The sequence below is a fragment of the Perca fluviatilis genome, chromosome 23 (genome assembly GCF_010015445.1).
Source record: "Perca fluviatilis chromosome 23, GENO_Pfluv_1.0, whole genome shotgun sequence".
Taxonomy (NCBI): Eukaryota; Metazoa; Chordata; class Actinopteri; order Perciformes; family Percidae; genus Perca; species Perca fluviatilis.
In genome coordinates this window covers 6,813,867-6,832,688 of record NC_053134.1, presented here as the reverse complement: position 1 = coordinate 6,832,688, position 18,822 = coordinate 6,813,867, and the positions used below count along the sequence as shown (strand labels likewise).

The 18,822-nt window shown below is 39.1% G+C and overlaps 2 protein-coding genes across 3 annotated transcripts in view; both read left to right on the top strand.

Annotated features, from left to right (window-relative positions):
* The first annotated feature begins 976 nt into the window (after nucleotides 1–976).
* LOC120553692 (apoptosis facilitator Bcl-2-like protein 14) lies at nucleotides 977–8,168 on the top strand. Its single transcript, XM_039792379.1, has 7 exons — nucleotides 977–1,126; nucleotides 2,633–3,029; nucleotides 3,638–3,739; nucleotides 4,109–4,176; nucleotides 4,778–4,939; nucleotides 5,072–5,185; nucleotides 7,181–8,168. The coding sequence occupies exons 2-7, from the start codon at nucleotides 2,642–2,644 to the stop codon at nucleotides 7,217–7,219; spliced, it is 873 nt and encodes a 290-aa protein (XP_039648313.1). The 5' UTR covers nucleotides 977–1,126; nucleotides 2,633–2,641; the 3' UTR covers nucleotides 7,220–8,168.
* A 615-nt stretch (nucleotides 8,169–8,783) lies between these two features.
* rassf3 (Ras association domain family member 3) overlaps nucleotides 8,784–18,822 on the top strand; it is a 76,405-nt gene continuing 66,366 nt past the window's right edge. Inside the window, exon 1 of one of the 2 annotated variants that reach the window (XM_039791563.1) lies at nucleotides 8,784–9,418. In XM_039791563.1, the coding sequence (XP_039647497.1) occupies nucleotides 8,893–9,418 (526 nt within the window). In that variant the 5' untranslated portion in view covers nucleotides 8,784–8,892. Of the gene's footprint in view, nucleotides 9,419–17,849; nucleotides 18,095–18,822 lie in introns of those variants that run through there. The other variant, XM_039791564.1, reaches the window with a different exon arrangement.

The window sequence follows — 18,822 nt, the reverse complement described above, 5'->3', positions numbered from 1 at the left end:
CACTTGCTACCTGGCTAAACAACTTTTCTGGAGGAAATCCTACATTTGGAAGACCAACCAAAAATATCAAACTCAAATCTTTAGTCTGTTTCTTTTATTTTATAACGGCAAAAGGTTTAACGTGACTGTTGAGTCAGCAGGTCGGTGAGTCATGTTAACATTATTGCTGTGTTGCTCATGTTTGTTCATGAGTCAGACATTGCACCAATGTGTAATGTCAGTAAATAGATGATATGGATCACTTCCTGGAAAAGAAATGAGAAAATGGCCTCCCATTCATCTTCAAAACAAGTGCAGGTTCAGTTTTTAATTGTTTGTAAAGATTTCAGGCAATGAAGACGCTGTAGATTTCAATTTCAGGAGCCCAACATGGTTTAATAGTCATTACCTCACTTGGTTAAATGTCAGTAAAAATGTAAACTTCCTCCTCCTTTGGTTGATTCTGTTTTCAAAACGTTAGTGCCAAAACATAAAGTATTTTGATGTTAAACAAGGTTATTATATCACTGACACGACACTCAAAACAAAAGATGAGATGTAGTTTTTTGTGTTTTAACCAACACAAAAAGGTTCTGGAAGTTTCTGTCACAGCAGAAAATCCCCCACCTTTTAACGTTGTGATGGACTTTTAAAATGTTTAAGGGAAGAAAGTTAAAACGTGTATATACATTTGAAAGGCATAATGACAAAGCATGCCAGATTGTACAGGTGTAATGTCATTTGAGTAACCTTATCATTTTAGAATAAATAAAGTTGAAACACTTTTTTCATTTGCTGTGTCACTGTGTCAGTTTCACTTTCAGTTTGAAATTGTTGATTGTTGTGGCTGAAGAGCAGTGGATAGTGAAACACATCTATTATATTTTATGCATTGTTCACATTTGGAGTCAATATTTGTATTTATTTTCTGATTTTCAACAAGAAAAACGAGCACAGCTTATTTGACACTAGCTTGCGTCTTGCGTCATGTGATTAAGACGTCTTACGTGTGACGCAGGTTGTCAACTTTTTTTGGGGGGGGACTTTAAATTCAGCCAACAGGTCTTCGTGTTAATTCACTCGTACAGTAGACGTTGGTTGAAGCACTTGGGTGGATATTTTAGTGTACTTTTTAATCGTTTGGACCGTGAGTATTAATGTTTTTATGTTTTGAAATCATGTACGCACATGAAGTAAATTCTCAAAAGTAGGGTAAAGTGTTTTTGGTAGGCTAGCTAGCTACTTTTGGCAGTTTAGTTTTGTAACCGAGGCTTTTTCTAACGTTAATGACAGGGAGCTAGCTAGCTAGCTAACAGCTAACTTTGCATTAAGGATACTATTCCCTAACAGTTATATGGCTAACGCTAGCGCTGTTAAACAAACTAGTTATGATACTTGAAAAGTGTACTTTCACGTATGTTGACCTGTTACAGTTTTAGCTAAGTCGTAACATCAACTTTTTTTGCTTTGTAAGTTAGTGGCTTTTAACAAGTTTTAAAACTCTTATAGCTAAATCATGTCGTCGTCAAAAACATCGTCGTCTAACCGTAAGTTAACTTATTGTTAAATTACTGGCTATATTTGATCGCGTGTTCGCGGAAACAACAGGTTGTTATAAAGCTTAAAGTTAGTGATAACATGCCTCTACATGATCCGAGTTACTTTAGTGTCATTCAGTTTAGCCACCACCAGAGGCTGTTAAACAGTGACAGACACAAATGTACTTAAACTGACGATTAATACATAAATATTGATATATCAGATCAATAAAAAGACTGTAGACTATATATATATATATATATATATATATATATATATATATATATATATATATATATATATATATATATATATATATAATAACAAGGAATTTCCCCAGTGTGGGATTAATAGTCTATTTTATCTTAAACGTGTGTATTCTACAATTATAAGATAAGATAGGCTTTATTAATCCCAGTGGGAAAATTCTTGTGCTACAGCAGCTCAAAAGAAAATGTACACACGTCAAAATAACACAAATAGCTACACATTAAGTAGACATAGGAGAAAAAAAATATACATGAAGTATAGGGAATGGAAAAATAGAATAGAATTATTTATAATAATTGTAATAAAAACAACTGTATTTACATTACCCATATTGGGGTGTGTAGGCAGTACAACATAACAACAATAAATCAGAAGCAATAAATTAATCAACAGAAAATGAATTGGCAACTGTTCTGATAATTGATTTATCTGGCAAAAATTCACTGGTTCCTGCTTCTCAGATGTGAGGACTTGCTGGTTTTCAATTCTTTATATTATTGTAAAAATTAGTATTTCTGGGCTTTTGATTGTCTAATTGTTCATCATGATCAATCAGGCATTTTCACAATGTTCTTACATTTTATAGATACATTTTAAATATAACCCAAACATATTTAAAATAACACAAAAATTGTTTATAATAATAATAATTAAAATAACATCCAGAAGTAATGGTTTATTCTGACTTTTCTTGCAGAATAATAAAATTTAAGTAAAAAAAAAAAAAATGAATATATGGCGAGAACACATTTATAATACAAACCTATTCAGCTGTAAATGAATGATTTTAAGTTTACTGTCTTAATTTTCTCAGTATGATTTATTTATTTTTTTTAATCAACAGTAAACCAACATGGCAAACGGGCACGTGGAAATCCACGACCCCTTCTCCAACCCCAACAGCCCGAAATCTACCTCAGACACAGACAGCATGGAGGACACGGTGGAGTTCAGGCTCCTTATGGCCTACGCAGCGAGGAGACGGCCGGAAAATAAGTCATCCACACAGGATGTACCGACTTCACTAAGAGGTGGCACAGATGCAAACGGATCCTCGCCTCAGACGCCGGGCGTGACTGAAAAAGAGGAGAAAAAGAGGAAGAAGAAGTGGAAGAAGGGATGGAAAAGCCTGCCGACCCTTTTTAGCTGTATCAAACCTCAGACCGGGGCAGAAGAACCGCCCCAAAATAATGTGAATCAGCGTGATGTTGACGACAGATGTGGTGATGTGGTTTCAATTTGTGAGTATTAAGACACAGCCTCAGGTTCCCCCTCCATATTTAGATCTCCTGTATAGTAAGGGGCTGAAACACACAATTATTTTCATTATCAATTCATCTGAACCATTGTGTAAAATGGCCTTTTTATAATGACTCTGGAAGTCACCATAATGTTGAGAGCTCTGGAGGTTGGAGAGGACTAAGGACGATAGTTAATATATGATGTTTGGGATATTTGTTGTAATCTAGTATAAGAAGGTTAAAAGTTTTACCAAAAAGCGTGATCCACATCAGGAATCAAGATTCAACTATTCTTTAATTTGGAGGTTTGTTTGTGAATCTCTTGCATGACACATTTTCCATCACCTCCCAGTTAGTCATAAAACAGCTAAATCTTGTTTTTGTAGTTTTACTACTAGCAGGCTGTCAGTCAGGCCTCGTGGGTTTTCACTGTGACGTAACAGATTGTTAATTGGGGGATTTTTTTTCTTTTCAGGATGATGTTTTTATTCTTTAGGAATCCCCGTCTAAGATACAGGCTTGGAGTTGTTACTGTTAACACATCTGTGCGTGTGTGCTCATACTCTTTTAACTTTCTCTCAACTATTTATTTGCATGTTTTCTTTTAGCTGAAGAAGAGGATGAGCTGAAAGACTTAGCAGGCAAGCTAACAAATATCGCTGATGAAATCCCATTCATTCCTCCAGATTTAGAGACTGACTCGCCCGCAGGTGAGTTTTGGTTTCCTTCCTACAAAATAAACGGCTAACGAATATATATCAGGCCTTATGCAAGAACTTTTAAAAAAAATATTCTTCTCCTGAACCTCTCTGGTTTCAACTCGATGAATGCCTCCAAATTACTATATACGTAGAGCTACCTGTTCTACTCTTTGTGGCCATGTTTAATTGACAAAAATGTTACCCGAGAGTGAAGAGAATACAAGCTTTTACGCTGCACATTTAGCAATGTCAGTGTTGGTGTCACTAATATTACTTCAGCTGTCAAAGCTGTTTCAGCGCAGTAACTTGGGTTTAAAAGGCCACCTGTTGTTTTCTTGTTGAATGTTGATCGATAATCACGTGTTCTGTTGTGTACAGTTGATGTGAATGTGGAGAAAACCATCGGCCTGCTGCTGAGGGAGAGTGGAGACAGACTGAACGAGAAGGTAAGAAACAATGTCTCCCTCTGACATGAAAACCTACATAAATATCGAATTTCCTTCAGCCTTGCAGATCTTGTTGTAGGAAACTCTTTCATGGCAAAGGTTTGGAAGTTGTATTTGTTTATTATCGGTTTATATGGCTTCATATTGTTTCTGGCACCAATCTTCCACCATATCTGGCAGGTCTAGAGTTCAGAAATAGATGTCTTTTTACAGCTGATAAACCATTTGAGACGCGTTTATCAGCCACTGGATGTTGAGAAACTGCAGTAAAATATGTTTATCTGTGTTTTAAGCCCCCAACGTCTCCTTCCAGGCAGCGAGGATTAGGAAATGGTTATGGTTATGGTTAGGGTTAAGGTTAGGGTTAGGTGCCTTGAAGTCAACGGTCGCAGCACTGCCTGGAAGGAGACGTTGGCTTAAAACACCATTGAGCATAAAATGGAGCCACATTTCTGCTCTATTTCCCCATGGCATTTCTGCTATCGAGCACATTTAAACATATATTTGAGTGTGTGAAATGGTGCAAGTTAATTCCTCAGTATTGATCAAATCTTATCGGCGAAAAAGCACTGAACAGAAACGGTCTCTTTTTCTCCACCAGGAGCTGAAAGATGCTGGTGTAGCCACAGAGCTTTTTTGGAACTACAGTTTTTTTAAGCTGCTAATGACGACCCTTCTCACGAGGATGGGCCTCAGGTGCCCCAACCCCGACTCTCCGGGGCCGAAAGCATCTCCCAAAACTCAGATCGCTGTGACCTGTGAGGTAGGAACAACCTTCTGGTGTTTATTTATTTTTATTTTTATATATATATATATATATATATATATATATATATATAAAGTTAAGAGGATGAGGAACTGACTAACATTTGAACATGTTTCTTTTTCCCGGCAGATCACCAGTCGTCTGTCGGCGTTGAACACGCTGCCCAGCAACCGACTGCTTGACCACGGAGCCAGATATCTGCAGCATTATTATTCATCCTGGGTACAGCAGCAGGGCGGATATGTACGTCACACACACACACACACACACACACACACACACACACACACACACACACACACACACACACACACACACCCCTTCTTGGAACAATTAGTTTGACCAATAAACCTTTGTTACTATATAATATGCAGGGCTTGACAGTAACGGTTGCCCTTGGCAACCAGATTGAGTCCATTGGCAACCATTTCGTGGCCTCTGTTTGCCCCCCTTGGCAACCACCTGTTCAGTGTTTGTGTTTTTTTTTTAATATAACAACAAACCAAACTTCTTATTTCTAAAGAAGTCCGTATTTGATTTGGTTGTCTCCGTAAAGTTTAAACACTACGTTTGTGCGCAACACAACATTTCAGCTGTTGTGCGGCCACGTTCCACACACGCAAGTTTGCCGTGAAAAGATGCAGGCAACGCAATGTTCTGTTCACGTTAGCGCCACATGTTAAAATCCGGTGCTAATAGGGCACCGGTGCCCGGTATCTACCGGAGGGAATAGCGACGCGGATTTCGGTGCCTCATCTCGGTGCTACTTAAATACCTGCGCTGCTGTCTGATGCTCCCAAACAGACGTTAGAGGCTACAGAAACATCGCTGCCTGTCACGCTAGTTAACACTAATAACACGTTACACCTGGCAGCAGGTCACGTTAGCCTACCGCTAGCTACAGTAGTAACTGGATTCAACACGGTTAAAATGCTGACAGCTAAACGGTGTACATGTCTGTATTTCACTGGAGAGGATTCCAACAGGACGAATAACAGTCTGCTGCTAAAGCTATGAGCTAAAGGCCATTTTACAGTTGTGCAGAGGCTCCACGCAGAGCTCTCGCCGTTGTGTGTGTGTGTGTGTGTGTGTGTGTGTGTGTGTGTGTGTGTGTGTGTGTGTGTGTGTGTGTGTGTGTGTGTGTGTGTGTGTGGTGGGTGATAGAGCGAGGGAGAAGAGAGAGAGTGATGGCCATTAGCTTTGGAGCGAGTAGCGACTCTAGAGTCATAGTGAAACAAAGTGTCTCCCCTGTTCTTTATGACCACAGTGGGACTCTGTAGCAGGAGAAGTTAACCCTCTCTATTTCATGTTGTTTATGGAGAAGGAGAACCAGGAAATGAGTCGAGGGAAATGCAACGCTACCAAAAGCAGCGGCCTGAGTGACGTGCGTCGCTGTGAAATGTAGTTACATTTTTCGAGAGGTGCGCGTCACGCTATGGCGTAGGGTCCGGCGTAGACGCAGAGGGGTCTGCGGGGGTACGTCTTTGATTTTACGCACGACTATAAAATGGCCTTCAGACACAAACTAGCACTATGGTCACTGCTGTTGTCGGAAAAACAACAAAAAAGGGGCAAACTGTTGCGTTTACTTAAAAACTGGTAAACCTCGTGGTGCGTTCAAAGTTGTTGTAAAGTACCCTTTTCTCAGTCGTTATTGTCTTTAACAGCACTTACTGGTGAAAGAAGTCATTATTGTTTTGTTTTTTTGTGATCACTTATTTATTTATTTTCTTACAATTATTCATACATTGGAGAGGAAGCATCTTCACAAAAAAAAAAAAGAAACCTTAGGCTGATTACATCATCATTGAAAATACAACAAAAGCACAAAGTGTTGCTTAAGTCTGATGCTTGTTTTTCTTCTCCCCTTATCCCCCTCCAAACCCCACTCCACCCCCAACAAGATTCGCTCAAGGTATTGAACAGTTAAAAAAAAAAAAAAAAAAAATCATTATTATTAAAAGTTATTGATATTACATTTTAATAATGATTTAAATTCCCCCCTTTTTTTTTGTGCTGATCCGATCCGTGACTCAAAACGTTGATCCGAACCGTGAGTTTTGTGAACCCTTGCACCCCTATTTGAGAGAGATGGGAAATGATATTGCAAGCAGTTATCTCATTGGTCCATTATTAAAATGTGTGGTATAGTTGCATAAGAAATGAATTGCTCCAAATATAGGCAGTTTAAAACATGGCAACCGTATGAATATGAATATATCTTCTTCTCTTTTATAGGAGGAAGCCTTCTACAGTGACGATGAGGACGACATCTAGCGAACAGAAAGTTCTCTTGAAGGCTTTAACTTTTGCACAAGGAACAAAATAAGATTCAGGACACACATTTTGTACTCTGCCACTTCAGTTTACATGCACATAAAACCCAGACCTGACAAGCATTAACATACCTGCAGCTGCTGCATGCATTACTGTGTTAATCGGGGTTTTCTTTTCATAAATAAGTACATTGGTCGGGTCTTTCTTCTGTCAATTTTTTGTAAGTCTTAGAAGGCACCAAAGATGAAACTATTTTAATGCCATTGATAACTACTGTTTGATATGATAGAAGTGTAACATAATAGTTCTGTTTTCTCAGGGAGATGTAGGGTACATGTAGCAGTTTTAAATATGCACTATTTTTGGTTTGGTGGACAAAATATATTTTTCATAAGACTAATTAGATATTTTTCAGCACTTGCACTTTTTCAAGAAAATGAATTATTTAATTTTTTTTGAGTTTCTGAGTGGTGCGCGAAGTTGCTTATCTGTAATTGTTGCTGGTGTTTCCTGCATTTCAGGGTTTTTAAAATTGTTAAAAGGTGCCAAAGAAATCTTGTGTGTGCTGTCTGGATTTGTTAATGTTGCTGCACATAAATGATTACATGACTAAAAAAACTATTGATTGTAATTTCATCTCCGTTTATAACAAGTGGTCCTTACGGATGTATTCAAGAAAAATAAGGCCATTTTATATCACAATATATGAATGGATTATGTCACAAGAAATGTTAAGTTGTAAATGTTAGTATGACACATTTAAGTATGTGGCTGTAAGGTTAAATCTTGGCTATGTAATGGGGGGCTAATATAAGTAACTGAATTGTTAAAATGTCTTCCTATGTAGGCTGGATGTATTTAATGACTTAAAGGTTGTTACTTTATTATTATGTGCACATCCCTTTTCCAGAGACTTGATTTTGCTGAATAAAACATGTTTTAGTAAAAACGGCACCGCCTTGTGGTCAATTAAGGAACTGTACATTGTACAGACAGCAGTAGTGAACCCCAGTCAAAGAATTTCTAATATAGGCAAATATATATAGTCAAATGTTTGATAATTTATTTAATAGCCTATTTCCATTTTTAAATACTTACCCAAGCGACTCGTTCTTATATATTAATTCTGCATATAAATAAGAGGCCGTAACAGCACTTTGCTTCTATGAAATACCTATGGTTTACTGTTCAAGGGAAGTTATGTATTGGGTAATTTTGCATAGGAAGCAGCATGCCACACCAAAATAAATGTCAATCTTAATTATATGTGGCTGGGTTTGGACTAATAAGTGCAATTCATGCCGAATTAAGGACATTCCCATACATTTAGCGAGTTGATTAAATCGAGTTGCAAAGTGATTATGATTCCTGAAAACGAAGAGCCTAATCTTTAAATTGGCATTTTTTAAATGGAGTCTGGCGTGTACTTTTGTTCTGCAACGTGCTGCGCAGCATGCTGTGCCGTTTGATGTTTCAGTGAAATGAGATGTCATCCAACCCGTTCCCCTGCACGCCTTGGCCTGCCTCAACCGGCTCACCGACAACAAACGCGAGCGCCAAGAGGACACGGCTCATCGGTCGGTGTCATCAATGACGTCTCACCTGTAGCTCAGTCAGTGGTTTAATACTCCTCCACCGACTTGTAACGCAGCGAAGTATGAGGAGTGTGCGTAATGTTTAACGTCGTTCACCAGGGTAGGAAATACGTGCCCACGCGCTCTTCGGTCACGGATGACTTTCCATTAAATGTGCGGACTGTTCATATCAATCAATACCCCGGTACGCAGAGCGAGGCACCGAAGGCTACTTGGCCGCCGCCGGGCGCTAAGATGCGGATCTCTAAGGCCAACAAGGGCGCGGTGGTTGTGAGAGCTGTCCGGCGGCACCAGTCGCCTCAACCGGCCGGTCTGGAGGCGGCTTGGAGTGAGAAGCCATCGGAGAGTTCACCCAGCCGTGAGGGGAGAAACGGCGAGCCAGGAGCCGGCAGGAACGGGATGGAGGGTCACGGTGGAGGGCCAGCTCGCGGCAGGAAAAAGGGGTTCAGAGCCCCCGATGTGAGGACCATCTTCTCCCCCGGAGAGAGGGACCCCAGGGTGAAAGAGGAGTCCGGGGAGGGACACAGCTTCGAGCCCAGTGGCAATGCCACCTGGTGTGATGTTTGTTGCTACTACATCTTCCAGCATGGTCTCACCTGTACAGGTGAGTCTGTACTGATGGGTGGGGGTGCAGGACTCTCAAGATGAGGAGCCCCTTCAGAGGAAGACTAATACTTTGTTATTCATGATCATAAACAAATTAGGGTGTGCAGGTTCAATTTAAATGGAAATGTTATATTTAATGGCTGTAAATGCAACATCAATAAAGTGTTTTTTAAATGAATCCTTAATCAATAAGTATCCAAACCATTAAATCAGAAGTAGATGGCACAATGTTAGAGCATAACCTGAACAGAGGGAAATTATAGCTAGCACAAAGGACCTAGAGGTTATGTTTATGTGATGAGACACACATGTTGGGTTTTTAAGAATGATTCTAATATTTCTTTAGATGACATTTGACCATTTATGGGGAAAAACTGAATAAATGACTTCAATATGAAAATAAATCAGTATTCTCCAACATAATTAAATACCAGGCACCAGGCCATAATGAAGGACAACAACAACAACAACAAATATTAAAATTACAAAAGTAAAATGACAAATAGTGGATTTTAGTGATTTCTTAAAAGGGCTTACCTGGCAGTGAGTAAACCCACTTGATCCTTGGCTGCTTTTTTAAATTTAATAACTCACCTTATTCTCTCGCATTTTAGGCCTTTATTTGGCAGGACAGTGTAGGCATGAAAGGGGAGAGGGAGGGGGAATGACATGCAGCAGGTCGTAATTAAACCTGCTGCGGCGAGGACTGAGCCTCTGTATATGGGGCGCACACTCTACCAGGTGAGCCACCCAGGCGCCCCATAACTCACCTCTTTAGTTTAGAAGTATGTTATTCAGAGCTGAAACAATATCATTATACAATATTAAAACATTTCACTTTCGTCCTTCAACTAAATAGATTGTATAAACAATAAATGGCAGCCATATTGCTGTTGATGTCAGGATATCAGGACGAAAACCCCCAACCATAAGGGTTTCAGCTTCCTAAATGTTGAGGATGTGCTGCTTTTTCAGCCCTAATCTTATGTCCATCAAAGGAGCTATCATTAGATAGTTTTCTTAAAAGGTTTTCTGTAAAGCAGGACCAAATATGATACCTTTTATGAAAGTATATTTGGAGGTATTTGGGTTTATAGAGTCTTGTTTTGTGTTGTTTTTGTATCGACTGACCTCAAAGACTTTTAAGAAAACATAAATCATTTAAATAAGTTCTTATCAAAGTAGCATATAGACATTTTTTGTAGCACCCTCAGACATACAGTAAGACCACATGTTTGAATGATGTGGATGACATGTAGCCTACTGTAGGCAGGGCTGTGAGACGCAGCTCAGCCGCTGGAAGGCAGACGGACCGGTTCAGGTCTAAAAGGAAACAAATGTTAACGTCTCTTCGAGTGCGAATTGGACCTCCCTCTGTGTGCACTTCTGTTTGCCAAACAATACAAAGAGGAAAAACAGGAAAAAGGCTCTCCTCCTTAATGTGTTGTAATGGAAACACTGTAAGACTCTCTGTAAGATTTTCAATAATATTCATTCATTATCAAAGACACTATTGTTTCATCTTCTTCTCTTTCTCTTACTTACTTCTTTTCTTTTCCTGTCCTGTCCAGACCTGTAGCTGTAAATGTGATTTAAATATGTAAATATGTATATATGTATATAAACAACAGCAAAGAAGAATCTCTGTCATACCAGAGGCCTGTACTACAAATCAAGATCAACATGCCCTGGATCTCTTTCAGTTACCCGGCTTCACCATACCTAACAACCGCGGTCCCGCATAAGCTGTGTCACGACCACTGACATATATAACGCTGGTTAACAACTAGTTCAGTCAACCCAGGGTCTCCCAATCCAGCGACGCCCGCGTTCACATTAAAGAGGCGTTTTGCACAGCGCAACCAATCACAAACATCTACCAGAGCCGCATATTTTACATAAGAAAAGCAAACTATGATTCTACATAAATATGAAGAACACAGACACGGTTTTGCATACAAAACGCAATACAGTCGCTGCTTCCTAAAACAGGAAGGAAAGCCGGTGTGGCAGTTTAGTTGGTGATCATGTTAACTGGTAATATTTTTATAAAATCTGTGAACATTTAAAAGGGCCCTGCCTACATTTGAAGAGCGTTCTGCTCTGCCTCCACCCCTCGAGTGCCAGAGTTTTATAGGTTAGGTGAAGCCGGTCCTATAAAAAGTTATTAGACTAGCTTCTATGTCGTGTATACCACTACACTACACAGTTGTGATTTCTATCTATATATTGGACTTTTAATGGACTTTTAGTTTAAGTTAACACAGGTTAACATATGAGAGAAATATACGTCCATGTTAACTGCTGATATCACAATTTAACATGGGCAAATGCAAGCCTCAAAAAAGTAAAGTAGGTTCATCTTTGCCTCACATACCAAAACCTAACTGATGTACAACAAACTGGCATGACCCCACTTAACACTTTATTCCGTTTTGGGGGTAAAAATGTGAACCTCTGGCACTCGAGGGGCGGAGGCAGAACAGAACGCTCTTCAAAAGTAGGCAGGGCCTTGTTGATTATTCACTGATTTTATGCAAATATCACCAGTTAACATGATCACCAGCTAAACTGGCACACTGGCAAAAAAATAGCCGACACTGTAGATACGTAAATCACAACGCTTGTCAATATCACTTCCCCATCAGTCAGGCACAAGATCTGATCATAATTACACTTCTGCTTTCCATAAACTGTCGTTGCTTTAGCCTATTATTTCAGTTGCAACCCCGGCAGTGGTAAGCGATCGTGAGAGCAAATAAAAAATATAAAAACATAATTCAAACCGATGTGCGCATTGGCGACACACGCCTCAACAAGCCGACAAAGATACGTAATTCCCTCTGCTGAAAATCTATATCTTTCATAAAAATACCCGTCAGGGAATGTTAACGGGTTGTTGTAATAGTGCGTTCCAGTTACCTCGGAACTCGGAAGCCGAAGCTGGGAGTGACGTCACACCCGGGGTTTTCATTGTTTTCAATAGCTCTAGCCAGGTTAGCCGTTGTTAGCAATGCCAGTTTATAATAATGCATTACGCTGTTTTTGTGCATACAAACAGCGTAGCAACATGTCCACAGATAGAAGATGGACGGCGCTGCGTGTACGACTGATTTAGTGAGACACAAATTACACAGAAGTGCTTATAACTGTATGTTACTACAGCTTTCACAACTGTTGATGCACGTGGCAGCCATGTTGGATTGTTAGCTCGGGGTACTCGGTGGTTGCCATAGACAGTATATATATATATATAATGGACCAACAGATCCCTTTGCTCTGGACGGAGACCAGTGAAGGATATTAGAAGCACTTTTCCGGTGAGCGCTGAGCGTTACTGCGCAGCCTCCAACTGAGAGAGACAACGTAAATGTGACGTGAGCAACCTGTCTGAAAGTTGGAAGTCTTCTGGTAGCTGTGCCAAAAGAAATCTCAATCATTGCCAATCTTACAGAGACGGAGAGCGTAGGTATATGTAAGGAGATAACATGGGCACAGGCTAATTATTGATCAATAACATGCTAGTTAACATCATTAATTAAACTTAAACAGCGAATGTAAGTCGTAATGCCTGCTAGCTTCTCCTGTACTGTACGGTAATTCCTCTACTATACGACAGTAAGTCGCGTGGTTATGACACAATCGTTAACCTATTTTTACAAAAACGTCTACTACGGAGCCATAACGTGAGATACAAGGTAATGGAGCCTTTTATACATTGTTGTGTTTCTTTAGAAATAAACAACGGACAAATAGAGTCTTTAAACGCTTCAGATGTAAAGTTATTCGCTGTCAAAGTGACATCAAAATGAATGGCAGTCAATGGGATGCTAACGGGAGGTGATATTGTTGTAGCATCAAAATGGCGCCATAGGAGGTTCGAGTTCTGAAGTGAAGCTTACTAGGGGTGGGAATCACCAGAGGCCTTACGATACGATATCATCACGATACGTATGTCACAATACGATATTGTTGCGATTTTAAACATATTGCAATATTCTGCGATATATTGCAATTCATTAACTTTTTTCCAACTTCAAATTTTTCCCAATTTCAAATTGTGTCCCCAAAAGGAAACTTTGTCAACATCTGTTTCATCTAAAAAGATAGATTTCTCTGTTTGTTCATCACACTTCAATTGTATTGCTGCAAAAGCAGATTGTCAAGCAGACAAACTGACCAACACATATATCATAAAAGATCGATACTTGGCGTCTGTGTATCGATACAGTATTGCCACAGAAAATATTGCGATACTATGCTGTATCGATTTTTTCGCCCACCCCTAAAGCTTACCCCCTTGGTGGTTGCCCGAGTTCCAAGCTCGGAAATCCGAGGTCAGGGGGCGTTTCCGACTTTGACTTCGGAAAATCCGAGTTCCGAGTACAAATGGACCGCACTATAAACCTACTTCATTTATCTACCGTATTGTTTTTGGGCTAAAAAACACAAATACATAGAGCAACAAGTCATGTAGAAAATATACACTAAAACAAGGCTGGCACAGCCTTTATGCTGTTAGCCTTTTAGCCTTTTACACTCATTATGTTTACAGACAATATTCCTGCACAGTGAGCTCTGTGTTTTCAGTCAGTTTTACCTGCAGTACTGATAGACTTTGTGTGTATACATTAAGTGTGTACGCTCATTTAAAATGCAGTTGATTGCCACTTAGGAAGCTTGTTAAAGGCCCAGCTGAATGTCAACAACCTTTGGACAAGAATAATATTTCGGATGAAAAAACAAACTTTGGAGTGAAGCATGTGGTCGCTACTGTCCTGTAGCTCTCTGCAGGGGACAACGGTTCAATAGTTCACTTATTAACGCACATAAAACAGTCACTTATAAGTCAGTTAAGCAACAGCAGGTCAGTTATTTCTTTTAAAAATTAATTTCTCGTGCTACAAACCGGTTGAACTGACCCAGGTTACATCATGAAGATTTCATATTTTTGGTTGATTTAAAGATATACATCCGATTCTGGCTTCCACTAGGGGTGTAAATCGCAAGTTTTATATCATGTCTTTGGACAAGGATATGATATTTGCTGATATCACAAAGTTTGCCATATTATGACTTTAATTTGATTCAATTCAGGGGCCTGCGATCAATATGAGACAATATCATATGCCCGTTTAACATAAACACAAGTTCCATTTATATAAACAAATACATATGATTTGACAGTTTTATTAATGAGCTTTTCCAGACATTTGAATGAAAAACAAACTAATTCTTTTTAATAAAAAGTATAAATATAAAGCTGGAATTTCAAAATAAAGGCATATCTTAAAGATTTAAGATTACGATTTTTTTTTTTTTACTTTGCATCGATGATATTGGATCGTTGAGCATTGAATCAATATATCGATCCAGATCAATGTATTGTTACACCACTAGCTTCCACTGGACTTAAAGTTTCACCATTTTGTCGGTGAAATTCTCTAATTTGAGTGCAAAACAAAACCCCACAATGAAAAGCCAGACCGATGTGGGATCTTTGAGGCTGAACAATGTCGATTTTTGAGAGTTAAAACAAATCAGATAACAATATTCTGGTTGATTAGTTTTTTAACAAGCACATATCTTAAACAAACGATTACAAAAGATGACTTAAAGCAACACCAAAGAATCTTTTGTACCTTAAAATAATGTTTCCAAAATCGTTTCAGTGGTTCATCAACTCATAACAGGGTGAACGGCACTTCTGCGTTCACTTTGCGGCCCTCTATCGGCTAAAACCGCGCTATGCAAGTTTGCCAGATCGGGTAGCGGCTCTGTAGTTCGGATGAGACGTAATGGACACAATTCCATTTCCAACCTGTAGGGGGACCGAAGAGGAAAAGTGCTTTGGTGTTGCTTTAAATGTAGCACAATCACTATAAGAATATCTATGTTGTGTTATGAATTGGAAGAAACATTTTCTATTATCCCCATCAATTAGTACCCGATTACTTATTTTTTCCAGGAAAAAGCTGTAAAATAAAGCATTGTCAGGTTCTGCCTATTTTTTTTAATTTTTCGAGGAAGAGGTGGTTTGCAGCTTTTCTCTTTGGAAGAATGTGTCCAAACTACACAGATTACACATCAGATTTGCACCCAATAGGTTTCTGGTATGCAGTGTGCTCCGGTTGTATTAAAATGTTACTTAAATGTAGTGTTTGAAGAACCAAGATGAGAAGATATGCACATTTTACAGTTGTTGTTGTTGTTGTTGTTGTTGTTGTTGTTGTTGTTGTTGTTATCAGTGGTCTCTGGGGTACAAACAGTGTAATGGAGACTCAGTTTGATGATGAACACGTACATATTTCTTTATACTTACCTGCTGACCTATACGTCGATACTGACACATCTTTGACAAGCTAAAGTCAGCCGATAATATCTGCCATGCTGACGTATTGATCGCCTCTAATGAGTGCCCATTTTACTTTAGCTTGTTCAGTAAGTTTCTATGTTTAATCATCACGTCACATATTTAGTTGAATTTGTTAAATAACAGCGGCTCCTCAGGATGACAACACAATGAAATACTGTATATTCCAGTGGTGGAGGAAGTATTCAGACCCTTTACTAAAGTATAAGTACTAAAAACACACTGTAAACATACTCAGTTACAACTAAAAGTCCTGCATTGAAGTATGTAAGTATAATCAAGAAAATGTACTTAAAATGAATTACAAGTATAAAAAATGCCCCCTGTGACCGTTACACTATTATATATTATATCATTAGATTATTATTTCTCATGCATTAATGTAAAACCAGGATTTTACTGTTGTAGTTGTTTAAGGTTGTAGTGGAGTACACAAAAGTACAATACTACTAGTACTTAAGCACAGTACTTGAGGAAATGTGCTTTGTTACATACCACCACTGATGTGGACACTGATACTGAAGAAAACCAAGTTGTTCACTTTACATCAATGTGTGTCTCAAAGTGGGTCAGATGAGACTGGATAGGGACACTTCCTGGACTCTCTCTCTCTCTCTCTCTCTCTCTCTTTCTCTTTCTCTTTCTCTTTCTCTCTCTTTCTCTCTCTCTCTCTCTCTGTCTCTCTCTTTCTCTCGCCTTCTCGCCCTCTCTCGTCTCTTTGTGTCTCTCATCATGATGAAGTAACAGAAACCTGCCACAGAGACTTCTTTGTCTGATGGGGTTTAGTGTTGCAACAGATACACTGTGTGTGTGTGTGTGTGTGTGTGTGTGTGTGTGTGTGTGTGTGTGTGTGTGTGTTCATTAGTCGTGGGGTAGAAAGCATTTAAGGATCTCTAATTGCTCCCTGGTTCTGTTGTATTCCATCTGATTTCTGTCATTTTCACATAAAACAACAGAAAATCCATCTCTAATCTTTTATCTTATCTTTTATTTCATTTTAAATGACCCTGTGAACTTTCCCTCCGTGCAAAATGGCCAGTTTGTTTTATCCAACATGTCTGTGTTGTGGGCAATAATGTTCATCACACAAAGGACTGCTATGAATATACAGTATATACAAATACATATTGAGTGTTTCCTCTTGGACTGCAGTGGTGGAATGTAACTCAAGTACTGCGATTAGCTCCGATTGCAAGTAACTTTACTCGATTATTTCCATTTCCTGCTACTTTAGACTTGTACTGCACTACATTTTGGGGGCAGATATCGTACTTTGACTACATTTATTCGATAACTTTAGTTACTTTGCAGATTCAGATTATTAATACAAAATATAAATTATCCAATAAATTGTTTTATTAATATATATATTTTTCTAAAATGGGTCATTATGAATAATGAGTGCTTCTACTTTTAGCACATTTAAGTATATTTTGATGCAAATACTTTTGTACTTTAACTTCAATAAGATTTTAAATGCAGTACTTTTACTTGTAAGTATTTCTAAACTGTGGTATTGATACCTTTACTTAAGTACAAGATCATACTCCTTCCACGTCTGCCTGTCACGGTAAGAAGAGAACAAATGCATGTATGTTTGATTCAAAAGGATTGTAAAACAAACAAACATGAGCAGAAATTGTGTAAAGTAATATTTAACATAATAATATATTAATGAGAGCAGCTCATATTCTTTTTTAAATAAGATTCCAAAACCAGCAGAGCATCATAAAGCCGAGAAAAAGAGTGTTTCACGTTGTAGCACAGTTTATCACAGAGGACGGACAGGCTCATTTTGAACCATTGTGCAAAATACTAAAGCTGCCTACAGTGTGTGTGCGTGTGCGTGTGTGTGTGTGTGTGTGTGTGTGTGTGTGTGTGTGTGTGTGTGTGTGTGTGTCATCAGCTGCCACAGATGAGTGTATCTTGTCTTCTGTGGAGCCAAACTGTCACAGCGACTGAACAAACAAGGGACAGCAGGCAAATGGGGGTCAGCGTGTGTGAGGGGGGGTGGGGGGACCAGTTTAGACCTGCAGCAGAGCCAGACAGAGAGAGAGAGAGATCATGGGTGACAGTGAAGGATGATTTTGGATATGCATTGAGTTATCCCTGGATTTAAATCGTCATCTGGATTCTGTATCCGTGTGTGTGTGTGTGTGTGTGTGTGTGTGTGCTGAGCAATGGGCCTTGCCAAAAACTTTGGCAAAACTTTGAGGAGAGTGTCAAGATTTTTCTACCGCTTTCCGAAAGTGATGCGACGCTCCGGGCGAGTGGAAGTCAGTCTGCTGTGGAGGAACTCCGGTGAGTCCTGGGGGTGTGTGTGTGATTCCGACTGTCCTATTTTTCTTTTCTCTTCCTGTATGTGGAAACCAAGAGACCAAGAGGCGACAGGGTTTGCTGTAAAGTGAGCTGAACAAGGGTTCTGTGGCAGCAGGAAACAAAAAGATATTACACGTAGGAACAAAATATGAAAAATGTCCGGCTAAAAACAAGTTTAATTTGATTCGCTAATTTGATTTACTATATTAGATCTCAAGTGTCTGCAGCTATTTAGTAAGTGTGTCTAATTGACCGTGTAGACTGAAGTGTGTGTGTTGTGTGTGTGTGTGTGTGTGTGTGTGTGTATTATGTGTGTGTTGTGGTGATATGATAACTGTATCTATTCTGACCCACTCAAGTCTTATAAAAGAGGAAAAGAGAGGAAAGAAAGACACATTATTAAGAAACAGAAAAGAACAGATGGCTGCTGTATTCAGCAAACACCTGTCCACACACACACACACACACACACACACACACACACACACACACACACACACACACACACACACAGTCATAGTCACTAAAGTAAATATTGGACCCGTTCTTCACAAGCCACATATCTCCAGAACATTCTGACACTAAAATGGCATTTTTCAGACGGACACATCAGGAGAAAATAAACTCAGTTTGAGACCTGTTTCTGTATCAGGACCAAACTCTCACGAGATCTGCCAACACAGATAAGCTAAGGTCAACAAAACTAATCT